General features: G+C 57.0%; 1 protein-coding gene across 1 annotated transcript in view; it reads left to right on the forward strand.

Moving 5' to 3' along the window:
- CDH22 (cadherin 22) overlaps positions 1 to 23,877 on the forward strand; it is a 75,027-nt gene that overhangs the window by 26,447 nt on the left and 24,703 nt on the right. Inside the window, exons 2-5 of the mRNA XM_054173347.1 lie at positions 1,774 to 2,789; positions 7,158 to 7,452; positions 15,237 to 15,356; positions 22,812 to 22,979. Of these exons, the coding sequence (XP_054029322.1) occupies positions 2,565 to 2,789; positions 7,158 to 7,452; positions 15,237 to 15,356; positions 22,812 to 22,979 (808 nt within the window). The 5' untranslated portion in view covers positions 1,774 to 2,564. The remainder of the gene's footprint in view (positions 1 to 1,773; positions 2,790 to 7,157; positions 7,453 to 15,236; positions 15,357 to 22,811; positions 22,980 to 23,877) is intronic.

Here is a 23,877-nt window from a genome sequence, read left to right on the forward strand (position 1 = left end):
AAGAATGAGAGCAATTAGTCTCTAGCTCCAATTTCAGCCTAGGCTTTCACTCTTCAGTGTTCAAGCCAGGTTTGTAGGTGTGCTGTGCTTGTCACTGTGGGTGTCTTGCTCTGGAGTTTGCTGGAGCTGAGGCAGCCTCAATTCTCTCGCTCCAAAGCAAGGACCTTGATTGATGAAGTTGCTTTACCCTGTGAGATGTGTAATAGTGGGAAGGAGCCACTCATTCCAACCCCCATCTGCAGCCACCTCGCTCCCCCAGGTACATTTAGCCTCTGGTGTCAAATATGCTTGATGATAGCTAAGGGGTCTCAGCAGATTGGCAAGAGTGGCAAAGCTGTGGCAGGAATGGTTTCTGCGTGGAGAGGCCTGACTGCAAGAGAGTCACAGCACTGCCAGCAGCACCCTGAGGTGGCTAGTGGTCAGATGTCTGACCAAAGAGCCTGGCAGGGCAGAGGGCTGGGAAGCTGCCAGTGCCGGTGCTGGTGCGCTGTGACTGCTGCCACGCAAACACAGCGGAGAGCCTGCATGAAGGGCACAAGGCTTGCACACATGACAGCTGATGTCTGTCTGTCTGTGTGTCTGTCTGTGTGTTTGTCTGTGGGTCTGTCTGTGGAATGTGGCAGGTGGACATGGAGGGGAAACCTCCACGTGCCAGTGAGGGACAGGAGGGCAGCAGTGTGTGAGTGCTCAGCTGCGCATGGCACGGAGCAGCCGCTGTGTGAAGAGGCTGTGCAGGTGGCATGACATCCACCCTGGAAACATGGCCAGGCAGCATGGAACCAGGCCTGGCACTGGTGCCCCACGTTGCTTAGTCAGTGCTTGTGCAGACAGGCAGGGGCAGGAGTGGCAGTGCAGCTGGCTGGGTGCTTTGGGAAGCTGCCCTCTTGGTCTGGACACAATATGGAAGTGTTCCTGAGCTGCCCCTGCTCTGAGCAGCTGAGGCTGTTCAGCAGCCTCACAGGGGGCTGTGTGGAGCACAGTCCAGTTCCCCTTCTATGGGGGGCAGATGAACTTCTAGTTCAGGATCATCCTCCTTCCCCCTTCTAGTTAGAAGAGATGACAGGAGACTATTTCTGCCAGCAGATGAAGATGTGCTGGGTTCATGAGAGGCTCTGCCTGTGGGTGCTGGAAGAGCTCTGGTGGAAGCTCACAGTGTTGGTGCAGGGAGATGTGGATGCTGCTCCCAGATGCTCCCTGAGTGCAACCTACCCTTGGCCACAGGTCTCAGCTCTTTACCCTTAGTGCCTTGTGGGTGGCTTGAAGCTTTCTCCAAAGCCCTTTCTTATTGGTTAGCTTTAAAGTCGCCTGGGTGGTGAGCCCTTCAACCAAAGCTTTTCTCCTAGCCCATGGCTGTAGAGCTGAGATGCCAGGAAAATTTCAGCTGGGAAGGCTAGCAGCAGAAGCTGGACAGCCAGCAGCTCTCCCTGTCAGGTGCTGGCACAGGCAGGACTGGTGTGGCCTGGCCCTGTGCAGGCAGCAGCAGCTGTGCAGTGCTGGGGATGCTACCTGCACATCTCCCACCAGCAGCAGAGGCAGTGTGGCACCTGGGTCTCAGAGCTCCTGCTGGAGCAAATGTCCATTGTGGTGAGAGCTCTGCAGCTTGCTGCCCTCCTTTCTAGGGCGCCTGCTCTAGCAGGAGCTGCGGGGTTGGGCTCTGCTGTGAGGCACCTGGGGCCGGGCAGGGTGGGAGGTACTGAGCCAGGCTGCATGGGTGGTGCAGGGGGGCACAGACCTCTGCTGTCACACTGGCACTGACACCCTCACCTTTTCCAGGCTCCTGGAGATGCTGCCAGCTGCCCTGCTCCTCCCTGCCTGAGCCAGCACAGGATGGAAGCGACCAGCATCAGCTGGGCACAGGACCCTTCGCCAGCTGCTGAGACCTCATCCCCCTGCAGATGGGAGTTACAAATGTGCCTGTGAGCCACACGTGTGGCACAGGCCCCTGCGCTGCCAGACCTCTCACGCCGAAGCCCAGGGCCACCACAGGACAGGCAGGCGCTGGCCACAGCAGCTCCTCCTCTTAACTCCTCTGAAACCATCGCTGGAAGTTTCTCTTTGCTCCCTGTGGGTGCCAGCTGTGGGTGCCAGCTGTGGGTGCCCGTGCCCTGTGCCCCACTGTGGGGCTGCTGCCGAGGTGGGCAGCAGGCTGTGTGTGACCTTGCTCCCTGCTGTGACTTTGCTCCCTGGTGAGACTCTACTCCCTGCTGTGCCCCCTGTCCCTGGCCAGACCTGTGGCAGCTGAGCTGGGACCTGTGTGGCTCTGTCCCCAGGGACAAATGCCAGCTGCCAGACTCTTGTCTGGAGAGCCAGGAGCAGCCTGTGAGGCAGCGGCACCGATCACTCCTGCGCTGAGAGCGGGTGGCCCGGGATGCCTGTTGGCACAGATGTGACTCCAGCCCACTGGGACTGCAGAGGACAGCATGCAGCAGGGATGGAGCTGCTCTGCACTGGCTGCTGAGCCCCACGCTGCTGCTGCTGCTGCTGTGGACTGTCCCCTTCTCGTCTCCTAAAGGATGCTGGTTGCCTGTCCAACAGCTGCTGCTCATGCAGCCTGCTAGAGAACGATGGCAAAGGGTCTGCAGGGCTTCTCATGGACCATGCTGCTGCTGCTCTGTGCCATCCAGGAGCTGGGCACCTGGGCCACGCACACTGCAGTGGAGGGCCCTGGCCTGGGGCAGCCAGGGGACCCTGCGCTGCTGGCCGGCGGGCGAGTGAAGCGTGGCTGGGTCTGGAACCAGTTCTTTGTGGTGGAGGAGTACACAGGCACCGAGCCACTCTATGTGGGGAAGGTAAGGCCACCCTGTGCCCCGTGGGGCTGAGCCAGCCAGCAGCACAGTCGAGGCTGGGGGGTGGAGAGAGAGAGGACGTGCATGAAGATTGCTCCTGAGGACCTGGGTAGAGTCTGGGGTGGCAGGAGCCCTGCTGGGGGTGGGAACATCAATATGCTGCCAGGGACTGCAGGGCAGGTGCACACCATGACTCCTGTCTGTGTTCTTCCAGTTGTGCTCTTGGTTCCCGTGGTGTTTGGGGTGGGTGCAAGCAGGGGTGCAGCTCTGGGTGTGCTGGAGGAGGTGGGGAAGGCTCTGCCCCATGCCTGGGAGGATCTGCTGCGCTGGTGCAGGTGTGCAGATCAGGCACCACTCCTGGTGTTCTGAGGTTGAACAAGCACTTTACCTTGGGGTTGTTGGGCTTTGTCCTTCCCTGGGAGCTGTAGAGAAGCTGCCTTGTGGTTCCCAGCTGTGTTATTTGTGCAGTGCTGAAGGCAGGACTTGCTGTTGGGACCAGCCAGAGGAGTGTTGTGCAAGCCAGCTAGAGCTGCAGTGGTGGGGCATGGGCTCCCCTCAAAGGAAAATGCCCAAGAGCTCCTGCAGCAGGGCTGTCTCATGGCCTTGCCTTTCTGGTCATGAGTCTGGAGAAGGCTGAAAATGGGCTTCTTGGCTAGGGTCCAGCTGGGATTTCAGTGGTGATTTGTGTCCGTTTCAGCAGACACTCGAAGCTGCACTTCTCCGCCACCGTGCTCAGTGCAGTTACAGCTAATTCACAGCTCCCTTGGGAAGCCACTGGAAGCATCAGGCCCTGTCAAACTCCAGGGGTAGCCTAGCAACCACCTTGTCTCCAAAACGAACTCAAGAACCTACAACTAACCCATTTTACAGCCCCTTTCCACATCATTCACTGCACCACCCACCCCGCGCTGAAAGCCATCCCATGAACAGCGCCTCTCAGGGCTGCAGGCAACCCAGGGCTGGGCATTTCCCTGGGGCTGGGAGAAGCTGGGGTGCCCTGGGTTATCTGCCTGGAGCAGGCAGGGCTGGGGTGACCCCTGGCTTCCCAGGGCAGGGTGTCAGCCCCCCATGGCACGGCCCGGGGTGCGTCGGGGGGAGGGTCCGTGAGCCTTCCCTCCCGGGCAGCCGCAGTTCCCTGCCGTGTGGCCGGGGCTGGCCCTCCACGGATGCCTCCTGCACACCTCCGTGAGCCTTCCGAGGGGGCTGAGAGAGAGCTTCCATGAAATCTGGGTTCTCCAGCTAATCCTCCTTCTGAACTGTAATTTCCCCTGAGGCTGCTGTCAGTTTGATGTGGATTTCTTGGTGGGTTTTTTTTTTAAATAGAATTATGGGGTCAGCACTAGTAACAAACTTCTGCATGTGGACAGATCTATTTTAGATAGAGGAGGGGATTAAAGGGAGGGGGGAAAAAGCAGATTTAATTAAGTTGCTAATATTTAAAGAAAATTGATGAAGTCTAGCTTTGTGAGTTGGAGCAAACAGAGTGTGCCTTTATGGTGGGGCTAGTTTTCATTTGGTTTTCTTTCTTTTCCAGCCCCAGAGTGATTAGTGTGTGTGTGTGTGTGTGTGTGTGTGTGTGTGTGTATCTGGGCTTTGTTTAATCACTTTTAATGAGGAATGTGCACTTCTGCTCACATTTAATTTCGATTTCTTTGTTGGTAAGTAATTAATGGCTTTGTAAAATTGCTGGTGGTAGCCCTTTTAGGACAAGGAAAGGCTTTTCCTGATTAACTGAGCAGATCAGCTTTTTGTCCATCCTCTGGGTGGCTCTGGCTGCTGGGGACACCCTTGTCCTTGGCTGGAGGAGCTGAGCCCCTCTGCTCCTCTGCGGATGGGGGGGAGCTGGGGGAGGCACAGTGAGGCTCTGGGGCTGGCATGGGTCTGTGCCATGCCAGGCCTGCCCATCTTTACTCTCCTGCTGTGCCCAGTGGTGACAGTGGTGCTCCAGGGACCCGCCCACTGTGGTGGCAGGAAGAGGCAAGGCAGGAGAGAGCATCCCTGGGATGTGGCCTGAGCCTGTGGCATCTCCCCTCCAGTGTCTGTAGTTTGTCATCCAGCCCTCCCCCATGAGTTGTTGTTTAGCCAAGCAGCACAGATTTAGCTCTTCTAATCTTCCCTTGTAAATCAGGCTCTACAGCCCCTTGAGCCCAGGCTCCATTTTTCTTCCTAGCATTCCAGTTGCAGGGATGCTGGTGTCTGCTCCAAGCCATCAGCAATGAGCAAATCTGTGAAGAGGATGTTCTGAGAGCGCAGCGTGACGCTGAGAAGAGGTGCTTGGTGGTTTATCTCTGGCCTAATTATTAATCATGAGCCAGGTGTTCAGCAGAAAAACTCAAGTTTCTGTTACCTGCACTGTGCAAACCAGCTGCACCTCTTCATGCTGAAAAGGCTGATCTCTAAAGCAGTGAACCTTGGGGAGAGGATCAGGAAGCGGAAGGGGGGCAGTGAGCTCTGCAGCAGCCAGCGGGGAGGGCTGGGGCTGCATCATCAGGGCAGGATCATAGAATTGTTAGGGTTGGAAGGGAGCTCAAGGCTCAGCCAGTTCCAACCCCCCTGCCATGGGCAGGGACACCTCACACCACAGCAGGTTGCTCACAGCCACCTCCAGCCTGGCTACAAACACCTCCAGGCAGGAGGCTTCCACCACCTCCCTGGGCAACCTGTGCCAGGCTCTCACCACCCTCATGGGGAAGAGTTTCTTCCTAGCATCCAGTCTGAATCTACCCATTTCTAGTTTTGTCCCATTCCCCCCAGTCCTATCCCTCCCTGACACCCTCAAAAGTCCCTCCCCAGCTTTCTTGTAGCCCCCTTCAGATACTGGGAGGCCACAATAAGTTCTCCTTGAAGCCTTCTGTTCTCCAGGCTGAACAGCCCCAGCCCTCTCAGGCTGTCCTGCAGACCACCCCTGCAGGTGTTTTCCGAGGGGTGCTGCCCCAGCAGGTCGGTGGTGAAGCCAACCAAGCACTGCTGGGCTCATGGCTCATAGCCCTGTTTGCTGGCTGAGTGAAGGCCTCCTCCTCAGGCAAGCCTTGGGAGCTGTTTCCACTTGGGCAGTAATCTGTGAATGCTGTGTAAAACGCATCCAATTGTCTAAGGCCTGGGCCCCTCACCCATGAAATAAAGATATAAACTGTATCCAACAAGACAAATATAATGAAGCCATCATAAAAAAAGAGGCAGCTCTGGTATAAATTCTTGCTGGTGGAGCTGTATGTCTGCAAGGTGGATTATAGAAGTGCAGTTTGGAAGATTGAATGGCCCATAAACATTTTCATATTTCATTAGCCCATTAATGGATGGCCCTTTTTCCCCCCTATTTTTTTCCCTCTTGGACACACACTCACACACACACACACATGACTTTGCTGATTCTAAGCAGAAATTCCAGGAAGCTAATGAAAGCAGCTGATGAAACCTTTCCTGGGGCCTGTCCTGTTCTGGACTGTCCCAATTAATGCCCATGCTGCTCTCTGTCAAGATGCATTTTGCCTGTCCAGTTCCTGTTAATAGATCTCCCATAAGTGGCTGGATTGTAGAAACATCATAACTCAGTTTAATGCCACCAATAAAATTATCTCTGGACATCTGACCTGGATTCCAGTCAGCTCCTGGTCCATGGGGACCTGCTGTTTACCCTTTCTTTTCCTGATTTCAAACATTGTCTTAATTAGAAAATGAAGAGAAGATTGGCTGCAGAGGCATCTTCCACAGCATGTGTTCTTCATCCTGAGCACGGGGCCTGACTGGCCACCTTCCCCTGCAGGCTTTGCTCAGGTGGGGGCCCTGGATGGGCTGGGCTGGGCTGACCACCCCTAATTACCTTGCCATGTAAACCCACAACAGCTGTGCAGCGAGTGTGGGAGCTCACAGGCTGAGGGACTCTGTAGCATGGACTGCTCAGAAAATGGATGTACAGATGCTGGTGGTGAGCTGCCTCTGCACCTTGGTCTGCTCTGGAGCTTGGAGGGGGGTGGTCCCATGCTGCCAGGGTCCTGGAGTGTGTTGGGGGGGGGGGGGGGGGTTGTTTCTGGAGTGCTGTTGAGTTGTCCTTCCCTTTCCCTCATTGTCTAACTTCACAGCAGTGGGGGTTGTCCCTTGGTTTGTGATGTGGGTGGGTACTGGAGGCATTTGAGCATATGGTGGCCCAGGCAGGGCTGAAGTTCTGGTTTATTGGGCCTTCCACCCTGCACAAGCATTGTTTGGCAGTGCTCTGTGCCACCCTGCTCCAGCAGCAGCAGAGAGAACAGATGGGTGCCGTGCAGGGACCACGGGCACCTTGTGCAGGGGCTCCACACCCAGACGATCCCAGCCGCGGGGGGGGGACAAGCATGGCCCCAGCCTGCTCCTATCCTCTCCCTCTGTCCCTGGCAGATCCACTCGGACTCGGACGAGGGGGACGGCTCCATCAAGTACACGATCTCCGGGGAGGGCGCCGGGACCATCTTCCTCATCGATGAGATCACAGGGGACATCCACGCCACCGAGCGCCTGGACCGGGAGCAGAAAACCTTCTACACGCTGCGGGCGCAGGCCCGCGACCGGCAGACGGACCAGCTGCTGGAGCCCGAGTCCGAGTTCATCATCAAGGTGCAGGACATCAACGACAGCGAGCCGCGGTTCCTCGAGGGGCCCTACATCGGCAGCGTGGCCGAGCTCTCCCCCGTCGGTAGGTCGGGGTGGGAGGCGCCGGGCTGGGAAACCCTGAGTCTGCCTCACCCTGCAGCACCACCCGCAAGCAAATCCCAGGGATTCCAGCTGAGAGCATAGCTAGGGAGCCGAAAGGGAAAAGGAAATAAGGTGGCTTAAGGAAAACAAGTGAACAAATCCCCGGCGCTGATTGCCAGCCCGTGCTGAGCCCTCAGCCCTAAGCCGTGCCCTGAAGACAGCTCCCGGTGGTGCCAGCTGCCTGCTTGTGCCTTTACCCTGGCTCTGCACAGCCCCCTCGCTCACAAATGCTGGGGGGGGGTGGGGAGGGGATGACTAAACCCTTGCAGTGCTGAGGGGCTCGTGGCTGCTGGTGCTCAGATCAGGCAGAGTTGGTGGGGGTGGTCCTCCTCCTCTGGCTGCCTCTGTGCTGCTTTGCTGCTCCAGAGCCCTGTGGCTGGCCAGGCATCCCCTCATGCAACCCCACGCTGCCCTGCTGAGCCCCTCTCGCTGGCTGTCAGGAATTGTTGGCTGAGACTGGGGAATTCATGGGCCCTGTGACAGAAGTGTCACTTTGCCCTCTTACTGTCAGCCTGCCCATCCCCTTGCTACCAGACATCCTTTGAGTCACTGGTGCCCAGCCTCACTGAGGGCTAGGCAGGGACAAGTGGCACAGCTGTGAGTCCATCCCCCAAGATGCTGGAGCAGGGCAGTGAGCTTTGCAGGAGGGGTACAGGGAGGTGATACTTCTGGTACAGGGAGATGATACGTGGGCTCAGTGTTGTTGCTGGCTGATGCACAGCCCAGGCAGAGTGAGTGCCCTGGGGCACTGCCCAGAGCCACGCTGCTTCCACCCACGTCGGGCTCTCCCCGTTGCCTGGCCGGAGCGTGCAGCAGCCCGAGTGTGCCAGCGTGTGCTGCGGGCAGGGAGCCATCAATCACTGCTCTCCAAAAGGCTGCAGGTAGAAGAGAGCCTGCAAAAGACTGACTGGCATCAGAGATAAGGCAGGTCCCCAGCACTGAGTCAGCAAGGGGGAGAGTGACAGTGCCAAGAAGGCAGTGAGCTCTGAGGTGGGGAGCCCCTGGGGCTGGGGAGCAGGGCTGAGCAGCACTGGGGGGGGTGGCGGTCAGCAGATCAGGAGAGCCGAGCCACTGGGTCCAGAGGTGCTCCTGCAGTGGAGATGCATCCTGTGAGGCGAGCGCAGGGGATGGTGCTTACGTCTGTGCTGCCTCAGGACAGAGCTCTGCCTCTCCGTGGTTGATGTGCAGCATATTGGGAGGCTGCATGGCCTCCAGCAGCTACAGATGTGCCAGAGCTGCCCACACCAGAGGAGCTGCTGCTGCCTGGATGTCTGCTGTGGAACGCAGAACAGGCTGTGCCGAGGCACCTCAGGCTCTCCTTCCTCTTCCACGTACCTGTGCAATCCTTTCCCGAGTCGGAGTGACCCTTTGAACTGCAGCCCTGCGCTCCCGAGCAGGAGCACACGGGCAGCAGAGTAGGAGGCATCGTGTTCCCAAAGGGTAGAAGGGAGTTAAATTAATTTATTTTGCTTGAACAACATTTACAAAGGCAGGAATTCTCGACTGTGAGCCTTAGACAAGGATCCCGGTTCCTTTGAAAAGCACTGACAATTACGGAGCCGCCTGATCAGGCTGATGGGAACAAGGCATATCAAAGGAGACAGTTTCTATGCGGATTTGCAGATCAGAGGGAGAAAGAAACATGGTTTCACAACATGAAAGGAGGCGATTCCTGCAAATTAAAACACTCAGAACTTTAAAAGAGCGGGGCTGTGAAGGGCGTGGGCTGTGCTCCCGAGCCGCACGCCCAGGAGGGGAGCTGGAGCCAAGAGCCTGCTGCTCCTTTCCCAGGCGGGTGCCTGCCTGCTTGTGGCAGCCCCGGAGCTAGGCTGCAGCCTGGCCACCGCAGGGAGCCTACGGCCTGCTGCTCCGTGGCAGCCTCACCCTCGGATGGCTCAGCTGACAGCGCAGGGAGAGCCTCACACTGCGTCCTCAGGTGGTACTGCCGCATGGGCCCTCACGGGGTGAAGGCAGCGCTGGAGGGTACCCACGTGGGGCTGCCACAAGTCCCCAGCTCCCTGCCTGTTCTCCCTTGGCTTCCCAGGGCTTTGCTCAGGTGCAGGCAGCAGAGGGGACAGGATGAACACGTCCTGTGAAAGTGTAAATAAGCAAGCCTGAGAAGTAGCTTTTGTCTCAACCCTCTGGGGCTCAGCAGCTGCTCTGCTCCTCCACTGTGGTCCTGGTGTGGGCACAGAGGGAGATGGACCTGTCATGTGAGGTTCAGCCCCTGCCACTATAGGAAGGGTTGAGGGTGCAGGACATGGGATGCTGCCTGGGACAGGGAGGTGAAGTTCAGGAGTTTCTTGTGGGAAATACCCTGGCAGGCCCTGGCTGTGGGGGAGTGCCCCTTTTGTGGTGTGGAGGCCAGGTGCAGCTGCAGCTGACAGCACTGTTTGCTGTCTCTGAGCTGGACAGGTCATCCCCCCTAGACCTGGAAGGTGTTCTTGTGAGAGTGAATGGGGATCATGGCTTGCTGCCTTCCTGAGTGTGGATGGAGATGCTGTGCTTGGCTGTGCTGGCCAAGCAGAGGCAAGAAGGCTGAGCAGCTTGAGGAGAGCCTGGGCTGCTCATTGATACATCAAGATCAAGGTCAGTGCCTGGGGACCTGCTGGTGGATATGGCTCCACTGGCTCCACTGGGGGTACAGCTATGCTTTCTGCCAGGGAAGGGGCTGGCATGGAGCTGTTCATTCCCTGTCTCTGCTGCTTTGGCATGGAGCTGTTCATTCCCTGTCTCTGCTGCTTTGACAGCCTCTGCTCTGTGCCCCAGACGGAGAAGTGAAAGGCAGCTTCCTCCTTCCTCCTCTCAGGCTCCTGCCTTCCCAGACCTCGCCTGGGGCTGTCCGGGTGGGTGGTTTTTCCTCTCCCAGCAGCTATTAGCTGCAGCTCTTCATTCCCTGCCAAAAGCACAGTCCCAGCTCCCAGAAGTGGGCACCTTCCCGGGGCATAAGGAGGAATAAAACAAATACGGTCAGATCCGCTCCGTGACAGCAGGAGCAGATCAAAGGACATTATTTGCATAATGAAGGAGTACTAATTGGGAGGCAAAGTCATTTGATTTCTCAGTGTCTAAGAGGGAATAACAAATGAGAGAGAGCTGCACAAGCTCACAGAGTAGCTGGGTTTGCAGCACACCTGCCCCTTGCTCTGGCCTGGGGCTGGGGCAGCATTTTGGTGGTGACAGCAATGTGCTGCTTGGAAATGGAAGAGTGAGGGTGGGCTAAAGGCCACTTGTTCCAGGGTCTCATCTTGACAGCGGCCTAAGTGGATGTCTGAGGAGGAGGAGGGACAGCACATGATGCTCCTCTTAATACTCCCCCAGCCAGCAACCAGTTTCAGCTTGGGGATTTCTTCAGCTGGTCTCTGTGAGTGTAGTGAACTTCAGGGTCTGTCTTCCGTGGGCTCATCCAGACTGCCTGCAAACCTCTGCAAAGGGAACTGGGTTGCTGCTCCAATCTGATGGATCAAAACTGTCAGGTGCAAGATGGTTGGGAAGGTAAGGTCAGAATCTGGGATCTGTAAAGGGGCAGAGGTTTGTGCTTGGAGCCTGGGAACTGCAGGAGCTTCAGCTTATAACAGATGCTAAAATTAGCATCTGGTCCCTTGATGGAGTCCCTGGGGTCTGCTTAACACTGGTCTGCTGCACACAGGCATGAGCACAAACCCAGCACAGTGTCTCCTGCAAGACAACCTTGTTGCTTGCACAGAGTGGGTGTTGCAGCCCAGAGCTCACCTCTGGGTTGTTTGGGGAGCATGCAGAGCCTGGGGGGAGGGACACACTGAGAAACATGCATCTTCTCTCCAGGACATCACTCTTCCCCGGGTGCCTTTTGCTCTCCTTATTTCTCTGTGTAGCACCAAGTCCAGATTAGAGACGATTTGGCTGCACAGACAGAAACGTGGGGTCAAGCCCTGGCTCTGGCACAAAGCTGGCTGAATGCAGAAGTGATTATTGTGAAGAGAAATTGTTTAATCTCCCAGCTGGAAGCAGAGAAAAATAACATGCAGCCAGAACACTTGCAGGCAGTGAGCTCTTTTCCTTGATAGGAAGTGCTCAAAACACTTGCTGGGCCCCTGCCTGCTGGTCCTCAGTGAGACCACCCCTTCCACACAGCACTATTGGTCATGGTGCAGCCTCCAAGCCCTCTGCCCTGCACACCTGAGCACCTGCAATGCTCTCTCATCCAGTCAGCATGTGCTAAGCCCCTCAGGGAACCTCTGCCCCCTTAATGCTTTGGTTTGCTCCCCAAGACACCACATTTGCCAGCTTGGGGCCATGGGCTGGGAGGCCTTGTGCAATGGGTTTCTCTGGCCAGCCACCCCAAAGAATGTTTCACCAGCTGTGTTTTTGAGTGATTCCACCCTAGGCAGGTCAGCTCCCTCAGGCTGGTCCTGCAGGGTGTGAGGGCTCTGCAGTGAATCTCCTCTGGGTTGGATTTGGCTTTCTACCAAGTCAGGATGTTCCTGAGATTGCAAAAGAAGCTCAATTCTGCTCCAGTAATTTTTAAGCTCCTCTAGTTTATTTTTTTCCCCCTGGTGCCCTGCCTGCTTGCTTCTGGGGTGCATCAGCCGCTGCATGTGTTGGGGCATGCTGTAAACCAGGTTGTTTATAAAATCTCAGCTGCCCTCCCAGCAGCCAGGGCCCTGTGATGGGAGTGCTGCACTCTGGCATCAGTCCAGGGTGTGTGGCTTTGCATGACAAAGCATTCCTCAGGGTCCTTTATATTCTGCAGGGCTGAAATGACCATGTGCTGTCCTGGAGCAAGCCAGGTCTGCACAGGAAGGTGCTCTAAGACTGAGGAGTTGTTCTCCGAGCTCAGGCTGAGCTGGAGGTGCAGCTGGCAGCCCCAGAGCTGGTCTGGAGAGTGGCTGGAGGCTCTGACCTCCAGCAGGTGAAGAGGTGAAGACTGCTGTGAGGAGGAGCTGTCAGATTCATCAGGTCTTGGCTTTAGCTGTTGCCTATTTACCTCTTGCAGGCCTGGAGCCTGGCTGTGCTTCTGTCTCTGGGGCAGTGCCAGGTCCTGCCAGCTTGCTTGTGGATTCTGAGCAGGGCATCTTTGCTCTTGGATGTGTTTGGAGCTTAGCTAAATGTGACTGGAGTGAGTGACACATACTGAGTGGTCTGAGGCCATCAGCCTCACATGGCACCTCCCAGGATCACTGACCCTGTCCCAGAGGCTCTGGGTCCTATGGCAGTGGTGGTGACAGGTGCCAGGACACGTCTGCAATGGTATTCCAGAGGTGCTCTGCAGAGCCTTATCCATCCAGACCAAGGCAGTTGGGGCTGAGCAGCTCAGGGTAGCCTTGAGCACCTTGTGCTGCAGTGGGGGGCAGCTGTGCTGGGCTGCTCTGTGCCCATGGCTGCAGTGGGAAATGGCTCCCCTGGCATCGCCAGGCACTGTTTGGAGCTGGGTGCCAGCAGCCCCTCTCGGTGCTGCCAGTGCCAGCTGGGCACAGCAGACAGGGTTAATCTCCATGGCCTGCCAGAGTCAAGGGCTGGCTCATGTCCCTGGCAGGTCTCCAGAGTGGCTCAGGATGCTGAGTGGGGACAGCCCAGGCAGGGCCCTTGGAGGATGGCCGGCAGCCAGGGGCTGCATTCCCTCCCACAGCCAGCCCTGGGTGGGCACAGATCTCCTTCCCACTGGGCCTGGGCACTGATGCAGTGTTGCAATGGTGAGGTGAAAACCAGAGCACGAGTGTGGCTGTGTCTGAGGGGGATGGAGCAGCAGGTGGGTGCTGGCACCAAGGGAATGCACCTGGGGAGAAGCTCCATGAGATGCAGAGCCTGATGCAAACTTTCAGTGGCTAGCCCCAGTCTAATGGTCACTGGGCTGGCACCTGTGGGGTGTCAGCACTGAGGTGGCACAGAGGGCTGTGGGGTTGTCCTGAGGACACCTGCTCTGCCTGCATGCAGTCCTGACACAGGTTGTACTGCACACAGGGCCAGGCAGGCAGAGCAGGTGTCCTCAGGACTCTGGTGGGCTCCCTTCACCCCTGAGGTGCCTGGGCAAGGGCAGGTGGCTCTTGGAGTGTGGGATGCCTGTGCAGGCTCAGCATGTTCTGCCTGTGGTGCTGATGGGTGCAGGAGTGGGTGCCACTGTGGCACTGGATGTGGGCTTTCAGCTTGCTTGCTGCCAGGCTGGGAAGAGCATCTAGCAGAGCCTCCCTGCTGCAGCTTGGAGAGGGATGCTTGGAGGCCCCGGTGTGTGAGCTTACCTTGTCTGATCCCTTCTCTGCTTTCTGATCAGAGGCTTCCCAAGGGAACACCCAAGGGTGCCCAAGGGGCTGTGCAGTGCAGGTGCTGACGTGGGGGTGGTCTGCCTTGGCTCATAGCTGGTGGAAGAGCTGTGTGAGGGCAGCAGGGGCAGGAGGAGGTGGGACAGACCCTTCCAGGGAAATGCAGGACTTGTATTTCTTAAGCAGTTGTTTGGAAGGCAGGGAGCTGCTGTGGCTGTGCCTGGCAGGGGTGCACCACAACTTCACTGGGGACAGCAAAGCATCAATAAGTTGACTCAAACTAGCTTGTTGCTGAAGAGCAGTGAGGGGGATTCTTCTGTTATCAGCAGAGCTGCAGCCAGGGAGAATGAAAAGCAACCATGGTAACTGCTCATTTTCTTCAGGGAGCAACCTTTCCAGCAGATGAGAATTGAACTGGACTGGGGGAGCCTGTGCATGCCAGCTGCTCACTGCAGCATTGCTATCTCCACTGCCTCATCTCCTGCCTGAGTCCAGGCCAGGCTGGTGCAGAAGCATCCTGGCTTGCCTGCAAGCTATGGGCTTGTAGTCCCCTGACAAGGGAGGAGGGAAGGCACCAGGGTCTGAAGCTCCTCGTCCTCCATTTGGATGGCTCCAGCTCCATTTCTCCCTGCTGTGTCATGGGAACAAAGGCTGCTTCTGATTTGTGTGTGCCTCTGGTCCTCTCAGCTCTCCTTTCTCAGAGGTGTCCGTGGGTAGGATCAGGTTTCTCCTGCTTCCTCCCTCTGTTGTCTCTAGATCTCAGCCCCTTTGCTCCCAGCTGCAATTCTCATGTCCTGGGTCCTGCTTTTGTCAAATTGAACATGATGTCAAATTAAAGCCATCACAGGGACAGTTGGAGTGAAGCACCCAGTTTAATGAGGCACTGTTGAAAATCAATAACTTAATTGCAGACATTTGATGGACTTTTATCCTATTTATAGTCCTCCTGCCTTGCTACGTGTAGAGCATGAGGATGTGCTGCTGTGTCTGGCTCTGGGCAAGTGAAAGCTTCTCCTCTCCCATGGCTGTCGCCCCTGTGCAGGTCTGCAGCAGAGATGTGGTGCTGCAGGGTGGATCAGGCCCTGGCAGGGAAGTCCCTCTACAGGCTGGAGGTTACCAGGTTGCTCATCGTTGGCAGGAAAGGGGCAGCTAACGCTGATAAAGTCTCCTCCCCAGCTCCTCCTCAGGTGGTCCTGCTGGAAGAAAAGGCCTCAGTTGTTCAGCCCTGTGATCTGGAGCAGGCGTCCAGTCTAGACAGCAGCCCCGAGACAGCCCAAGGCCCTGTCCCTCCTGCTGCTCTGCAGGACAGGAGGGGCATTTGGGGTCCTGGCTCTCAGGCTTTTGTGGGCAGGCAGTGCTGCATTTGCACCCAGCCCTTCTCTTGTTCACCACCATGTGCAAGGGATGAGCGCTGGCCTCTGCTTTCACGTTCCTCCTGGCCCTGAGGTTTCTGTTTCTTGTCTCTCCTCCTCCTCCACGACTTTTGCAGGCACCTCAGTGATGCAGGTGATGGCATCTGACGCCGATGACCCCACCTATGGGAGCAGTGCCCGGGTAGTCTACAGCGTGCTGGAGGGGGAGCAGCACTTCACCGTGGACAGCAAAACAGGTGAGCAGCACCCAGGGGGCCGGGGCACGGGGAGAGAGAGCAGCCAGGACACGGGGAGAGCAGCAGAGCAGCCAGCGCCGTGTGCCTGGCACCGTGTGCCCTGCGCCCGGTGCCCCCTCGGTGTGCGGCCGGGTGCCAGCAGGTCTGTGCCCCCACGCTGGCCGTTGATGTTGTGCCGTGTTGCTGGGTGTGGAGAGGAAGCTCGGCAGCCCTGCAGGCTGCTGCCCGACTCCAGGCAGGCAGCAGCATGGAGCAAGCCTGGCAGCTGCCAGCCCAGCGTGTCCTGCTTCGGCTGGCACTGGCCAGAGCCCCTCTGTGCCCTCTGCACAGGGCACCTCAAACCTCAGCTCGGAAAGTTTCAGGGCTGCCCAGGCTGCACTGTTGTATTGCCAGGGCTGTGATTAAAGGTAACACATTAAATTAAGGATTGGTTTATAAATGTTCTATTAATATTTAATGAAAGAACAGTAGAAGCTGCTCCCTTCCTTAATAACTTATAATGGAGTCTGTAGTAAAAGGCCTCTGTAATAAATCCCCAGCAGATGATGCTCTGGCATACTGGTTAGAGCAGCCCATAACCAGGAGATGTTGGGGGTATATATTCTCCTTGCCTCCCAGGAGTGTGACTCTCATTACCCTTAATGGGAGCCTTGCAAGCTTTCCGAGGAGGGAGAACACTCAAATGCTAATCAGGGGTATTTAAGGCACAAAGCATGCAGTAAAGCACCCAGGTTTAATGACAAACTGTCAAAGGATGAGCGGGCTGGGTAGCTGCAGCTCCTGCTGGAAAGCTGCGTGACAAAGTCCCCTCCTCTGTCACCGAGCCACAGTGACCCAGGCTGTGACCATCGGCGGCACTGGCGTGCCAGGCGTGCCAGGCTGACCCGTGTCGATGCTGGTTGATGCTTCCTTCGTGTCAGGCAGTGGAATCTGCTCTGGTGTAAGGAGAGTGTAAGGAAGGTGTCTGAGCCTCTGCATGGAACCGTTGCACCTCCTGGAAACCGCTCTGGGCTGCTAGCCCCAGCTGTGTGCCCAGCCCTGGCTGCCCTCGGGGGATAGCTCAGGTTCGGTAGCTCCTGCGAGCAGGGGATGTGGCGGCAAATGCTGGTGTCCAGACAGAGGCTGGAGCGGTGGGGAGGGTGTGCAAGAAGCAGCTTGGGGCTGCCACCACTCCTGGCCCAGCAGGTGCTGCACCTGGGCTTGCTGCTCTCCCAGGTTTGCTTTGTTCTCCTGGGGGCAGGGACATGGATGGGCAATGGCACGAACACAGAGCTCAGGTGCATGTGAGGTGCTGTTGATCTGAGGCAGCTCTGTGGCAGCAGCAGCCTGGCTGCTCGAGTGGAGAGGGAGCACTGGGAAGCAAAACGCACAAGCCAGGACGTGCAGAGGCTCAGCCTCCCACAACAACACTAATGCTCTGTATTAAGGCATAAAGTAAGATATGCCCAGTGGGACTGTGGTGAGAATTAATGTCACTCTGGGAATCCAAGCTCCTGGATTCCTTGCCTTTTGGTGTCTTAATTCTCAGGCTGGCTGCCTCAGACTCTGGGGCAGGGGTAGGGGTGGGGGGAAGGGGATGATTTACTGTTCTGCTTGCTCATGATAAAAGCAAACTGCTGACAGCCTGCAAAGAGTCCTCGGCTCCTCGCCCCCCCCTGAGCATGTCACCTTCCAGAATAGCTGTCACTGGCCCTGGTGCTGACTCTGGTGCTGATGTCTGATCTGCGAACGGCTCTTGGCAGCTGCCTCACCTGGGCTCCAGGAGTGTGCAGCTCTGCCCTTCAGCCACTTAGATGCAGGTCAGTCTGTCCTGCCCCACTGTGTCCGTGTGCCCAGCGTGGGCTCTGTGCCCTGTGTCAGTGCCAGCCCATGTGGACCCGCTGCTGAGGACAGAGGTGTGTGAGGACTGGTGGTGCCAAGGGGACCTTGTTTCATTGTGCCCTGCTGAGGACAGAGGTGTGTGAGGACTGGTGGTGCCAAGGGGACCTTGTTTCATTGTGCACTGCTGAGGACAGAGGTGTGTGAGGACTGGTGGTGCCAAGGGGACCTTGTTTCATTGTGCACTGCTGAGGACAGAGGTGTGTGAGGACTGGTGGTGCCAAGGGGACCTTGTTTCATCCTCTCTCTTTGGTACTGGCTAGGAGCCAGCACATCCACCCAAGCAAATCCCATCCTGCTCCCACTCTGCTCTTGAACAGGTTTTTTAGTGCTCCACATGGGACTCCTGCTCTGATTGCTCTGGGTGGCCCTGCTCCTGCCCTGAGCATAAGACTTAATTATCCGTAGCAGCAGCATAACTCTGGGAGCCACCATTGTTATTAATGGCCATAAAAAGAACCATAAAACCCTGGCATGTTACATTTCTTATAATCTATGGTAATGAGGAGCAATTTGTTTCACCTTTTTGGTTTTGACCTCCTCCTCTGCCTCTGCAGGTCCCTCTGTGGCCGTGCTCCCCTGCACCCCATGTAAGCAGGGGGTTCTCTCCCCTCCCTGCCTTCCCAACCAGCTCCCTTTGCACTGTCCCTCACAGCGTGGGTGCTGCAGCTACAAGTGTGGTTTGCACACCTGAGGGCAGGATGTGGACCATGTGGAGGTGGCTTTGTCTGTTTCCTGCTCTCAGGTGTTACTGGCTGTGGTATTCAGCTGGGATTTTGGATTTGGTGGGCCTCCCAAAGGCAGAGCCAAGCTGTCTGGGTGCCATGCTCTGCCACAGCCAGTGAGCCCTGGATTCCCACAGTGTCTCAGACCTCTTTTTGGAGGGAGATGAGTGACTCAGGAGGCTGATTGAAAAGCAGTCTGGCATTTATGGTCATTTAAAGCAGCTCCTGAGCTCTAGAGCTTCTCTCCCAATGTGGAGACAGTTGGTGAGAGCTTAGGGGTACCTGTGCCAGGGAGGGCAGGACAAGAAATATTGGCCTGTTGGGATGAAGGTGGTGGTTATCTGTGTGCAGTCATTCCATCCTTACCTGCCAGCCTTGCCCTGCTTAGAAGCTGACCACAGCCCTAGTGCTGGGGTAGAAAGGGCAGAGTGGGGGAGCAGCTGCTGCTGGGAGCTCGCTGCACTGGAAGAGCTGTGGGGTTGGGCTGGTGGTGGGAGGCAGAAGCTGCTCCTCTGCTGCTCTTGCCAGTTTGTTAGAAATGCTGCTCACAGATCCTGGGGGGAGTGTGGCTGTGTGCACTCATGGGTTTCTGGAGGGCTGTGCCCCATCCCAGCAGCTGGTTCACCAGACCTGTGCACAGGGATGAGGACTCTGAGCATGGTGAGGAGTCTGCAGGGAAGTGACACCTCTTGAAGGGGATGGCTCTTGTTAGCAGAGCTGAACGATTGCAAGCCCTTTCCAGAGCCTAGTGCACAAACCTCAGCTGGTTTGGGACCTCCTGAGGCTACAGCCATGGGGACTGCTGCACAGCTTCCTGGCTTTGGGCTTTGTGGCATGGAGCACTCTTGACTCCAGCTGGAAGGTGGCTTGTCTGGAGGGTCTCTGAGGATGTGGATATCAGAGCCTGTAGTGATGGGATTCCTGCAAGGTACTTACCTGCTGAGTGCTTTGTCCTGCTTTGTTTTCATGACCCAAAGAGTGTCTGCTGTTTGAGCAGGTTGGATGGCATTTATGTGGTGCTCTAAGTGTCCCTTTGCCTGGTAATTTCACTGATTCATCTGGCTCATGCTGGAAGGCTCCATGTGCCTGGTACCAGCAGGTGTGCCATGGTGTGTCTGTATCATTCAGCTCCAACAGCTGCTGACAAGAGCTGGGGAGATGAGCCTGAGCTGAAGGTTGTTCTTGCTTGGTTAGCAGTGTCTGGGAAGGATGAAGTTTGGCAGTTGTTCTGGCTGGGAAAGGAGGAGATGACAGCAAGGACTCTCTCATGTTCTACACAGCCCTGGAGGTCTCTGCCTCTTCTGTCTCTGCATCCTGAGAACAGGCTCTGCCACCATCACTTGCTGCTGCTTTTGCAGAGGCTCTGGGGCTCAGGGTTTGGGACCAGGGGCTGTCCTGGCTCGAGGAGACGGAACCATGCAAGCTTGCTGCTGGTGGGTGTTTAAGGCAGCAACTGTAGTGTCATGTGCAAGGAATTGGTGTTGGAGTATGTTTGGAGACCCTGATTTTCCAAGGCCACTAGCAAATGGGCAGTGGTGCCTCAGCCTGACAGACAAACCCAGCCTGACACTTGTGGGAGCAGCCTGGAGCAGCTCATCAGATCCAGGGCGAGTAGCTTGCTCAGTGACTGTCCTGCTGGGGCTCCTAGGGCATGGGGCAGCTCACCTGCACCAGACCTCACTTGTCCATGCTGGACCAACAGCAGCACCTTGGCAGGAGGTGGCTTCTGCTCAGTCTGCACACCTGAGCCAGGCAGGGGCTTTGCCTGCCTCGTGCCTTTGGAAGCACCAGAGCCAGCTGGGGCCATTTGCCTGCTCTGCACGTGCCAAGCGGCCTGGACTTGCTCCTTGCTGGGATGAGTGACCTTGGAGGTGTTCTGGGAAGCGCCTGAGCACTCCCTCCCCATCCTGCCTGGTGTATTGTGAGCTGTATCACTGCAAGCAGCTCAGTGAAGTCATTACTGCCTCAGTGAATGCAGGAGCTTCTTCCCTCTCATCCCAATTCATCACTATTGTGCTGACATGAATCATTTTCATTATAAAACGCTTCAGACCCTGTTAATTAACAGAATTGCTTAAACTTCACTGAGCTACTGCATGCCCAGAAATAACAGTTGGTATTCACAGTGGAGTGGCAGGAGAGGGCCATCTGCACGACCAGCTGAGGCCAGCCCAGTGCAGCCCTGGGTGCTGTGCAGGGCCAGATCTGCTCATGTGGGAGGTTCCAGCTCTCCTGGGACGTGTGCCTGGAGGCACCTTGGTCACCCCCTTCTGGCCCCCTCGGATGGGGGTGGGGGTGGGGCTCCTGGCCAAATGGCTTCCTCTGAGCAGACCCAGGATGAGCAAGGCAGCTGGTGCAGACCCTGGCCCCCACCCTGCCTTGCCGTGCAGGGGCTGGGATGCTCCCCAGCAGAAACTCTGCAGTGCTCCATGCTACATCTCAGCTGCACACCCACCAGGAGCGTGGCCCCTGGCAATCGAGGGACAGGGGGGGCTGAGAGTTACCCAAGTGATGCTGGAAGTGCTGCAGAGCTGGTGGGTGAGACACAGCCTCCTCTCCAGACGCTGGGGCTGAAGGCAGTGGGAGCCCAGGTAACTAAGGAACTGAAATGACAGAGGGACAAGGGAAGCTGGGTGCAGTTATGCCTGCCCATGAGGCCTGGGGTGCTGCAGGGATCTGAGACAGTCGTTATGCCTTTGTAATAAATCCCAACAGGGGTAATTGTTGGCATAATTGCTGGTTTCAGAAAACAAGGAGGGATAAATGTCTTCAGAGCCTGCAGAACAGCCTTGCCAGCTCCTGCTGAACTCATAATGTCATGCAAAGGTGTAAGTGGGGAGGATTTCATCCTTCCAGCTCAGTGGCATTTCTGACTGCCTTTGGGCCACAGCACCAGCGACTCCTTGGCGTGAGCTGTCCACCCACAGCCTTTGTCAGGAGATGCACTGGGTCGTGGCAGGCACAGAAGAGGGAAACTCTGGCAACCTGCTGGCTGTGGAGGGCTGATGCCTGGAAGCATTGGGCTGTGTCCCTGAAGCCACATCTTGTCTCCTTGCAGCCTGCTGGTTCCCAGCTCACCCCTCCCCGCACTCAGCTTGTGCTGAAGGCTTCCCAGAATCATCTGCCTGGAGCCAGGTGCCTGGATGGCTGTGGTGCTCTGTGCTGCCTGCTTTCCCCCATGCCTGCAAATGTCTTGCAAGCTGCTGAGAGCAACTGGATGGTTCTCTGCTGTTGGCTTGGCAAGGGGGGAGCTCCTTGTTCCCTCTAGGTCAGGCCCCCCTCTCTAGGGACCCCCACCACACAGCCAGGATGAGTGGTAAGACAAAAGAAAGCTGGATTTGGCAGCTCACAGGAGGAGGAGGAGGAGGAGGTAAAGCCAGTTAATAGCTAACAGAAAAGCCTGGAAGAGAAAGCAATTACAAAAACATAATGTCTGAGTCTGTGGGAATGCTAAACTGAGCTGGAGGGGATTTGGAGCTGGTTCTTAACTGTCCTGGGGTGTTGCTGGCATGGTGGCATGGGGAGTGTGCCACTCATGTCCTTGTATGCATGTTTGCTCCCCTCTGTGCCCCTGGTGCCACCTCAGGGCAGAGTCATTTCTTTCTTCTCTGTTTCCATGTGAATGAAACCCTGCTGTGGGGGGAGTCCTTGCTTCTGCTGTCAGCATGCTCTGGGGTTTACTGCTCTGTCTTTTGCCTTGCATCCCTGTCTTTTCCACTCCTGGTCATTCCCACCAAGCCTAGCTGGCTACTGGAGACCTATAAACACTTGTTCTTGAGAGACTTCATTTCACAGATGCACACAGATCCTGCAGAGCTTTGTGGTGTCCAGGTGCCCAGGCCCTGACACAGAGCCATGTGCATCACCTGTGCTCCTTAACTTCCAGGGACACTTGAAAATGAGGGAGCTTGGGGAGATAGATTGTCCCTCCTCCTGTTCCAGAAGGGACAGGAGGGCCCTCCAGGCAGCTGTGAAATGGAGCTTGGGCTGGAGCAGCTATGCTCTGCAGGGATGCTGTGGCCAGCCAGGCTCCTGCCCAAGCAGATAAGGATAAGTGGGGCTGCTGCAGATCTGTGCTGCAGGGGTTTGGTGACTCAGCCTGGGAAGTTTCAGAGCCAGTCTCTGAAAACCTTGAGGCTGGCCCCAGTGCAGCCCCTGCATGAGAGCTTTCACTCCTGTGCCTCTGGCCCCCACCAACCCTTCACCCAGCCCCTGGCCTCCCTGGAGAGAAGAAGAGAGCTGGAGTTTAACCCTGTGAGAGCTGCTGGCAGCCCTCTGTGGGAGCAGCAGTCAAGGACCTTCCAGGCACAGCACGCCTGGCAATCAGCTGCAGAGACTTGCCAGGACCATGCTGGGCTTGTGGCCATTCCTGGGCTTCAAGGGTGTTTTCAGGGCCACCTCCAGGGCTGGTTCACTTCAGGTGGTTCCCTTTGCACCCCTTGGTCAGCTGCAAAGGGCTTCTCTCCCCCTCACACTGGGACCCAGCAGATGCTGGTTGGCTGCCCTTGCCACAGGAGCATGCTGCTGGCACCAACAGCACCTTGGGCTGGGTTAAGAAGAGCTGAGGGAGGTGACCTGTCCCTTCTGCTCAGCACTGGTGAGATGATCTGAGTGCTGTCTGGCTCTGGGCTGCCAGCTCTGAGGGACATGGGCATGCTGGGGTGAGCTCAGGGATGGGCCATGAGGCTCGGTGAGGTTCTGGAGCATCTGCCACATGCAGACAGTCTGGGAGCTCTTAGCTGGTCCTGTACAGAGCCAGGGCTTGGAGGAGCAAACCTCCAGCAGCTGCTCCCAGCCTCAGCTCGTTTGCCCCTGCAGATCTCTGCGACCTGCCTGTGCTCCTCGTTCCCAGGTGTGATCCGGACGGCCGTGGCTGACCTGGACCGCGAGACGCAGGACCGGTACGAGGTGGTGATCCGTGCCACGGACATGGCAGGGCAGCTGGGCGGCCTCTCCGGCTCCACCACGGTCACCATCGTGGTCACTGACGTCAATGACAACCCCCCACGCTTCCCCCAGAGTGAGTCATGGCAGCAGTGAGGGTGAGCACTGCCCTTTGGGCCTGGCCCCGGCCCCTCGCGGGTGGCGGGAGCGATGCTCAGCCCTCAGCACAGCCTGGCACACGTCTGCCCAGCTGCTCGTGCCACCTGCAGGCTGGCAGCACCGAGGTACTACAGCACACAGCTCCTTTGCCTGGGTGTGGATGCATCCCTGCCAGGCAGCGTGACAGCAGCAGCTGCCTTGGCTGCTCCATGCTCCGGGTGCCAGCCCGGGGAGACCGCAGGCTTGGTGCTTTCCTGAGCCCTCTCTGAGCAGTGCTGGGGGGAGCAGCCTTGTCCTGCTGCTCTCCCCTAGGAGTTCAGGCAGGGACTCGGCTGCTGGTACCTCCTGGCTGCTGCACAGAGCCTGTGCAGTGTGAGGCATGGTGACACTGCCCAGCTCAGAGACCAAAGCTTTGTCCCAGGACAGCTCTGTTCTCCACGTCACTGCTAGTGACCTGTGGCTCCTGTTGTGTCTGGTCTGGGACCCTCCTCGGGCATGGGGAGGAGGTGACACCTCCTGAAGAGAGGGGCAGTGCCTTTGCTGCAGTGCAGAGACCAGCTGCAGGGGCTGGCAAAGCAGAAGAGGAGCTGAAGCTGGAGGAGGCTCAGCTCTTCAGCTGCATCTGCTAGAAACTGGAAATGGCAAAGTCTGCAAAGGGTCTGAGAACACTGACAGCAGGGCAGCAGCCAAACAGAAAGCAGCCTTGGAGTCCCCTGGCACCACGAAACATTGCTGCATTCTGGACCATGGACAATGGCAGGGTTAGGGCAGGCCTCACAGTCTGATGCTGTCCCCAGGGAGATCTGTGAAGGCTGTGCAAGAATGGAAGGGGTTCAAAGGCAGAAGCTCTGACCCTGGCACCTTTTCCTCCTGCA

Source organism: Dryobates pubescens, chromosome 26 (assembly GCF_014839835.1).
Source record: "Dryobates pubescens isolate bDryPub1 chromosome 26, bDryPub1.pri, whole genome shotgun sequence".
In the NCBI taxonomy this organism is placed as follows: Eukaryota; Metazoa; Chordata; class Aves; order Piciformes; family Picidae; genus Dryobates; species Dryobates pubescens.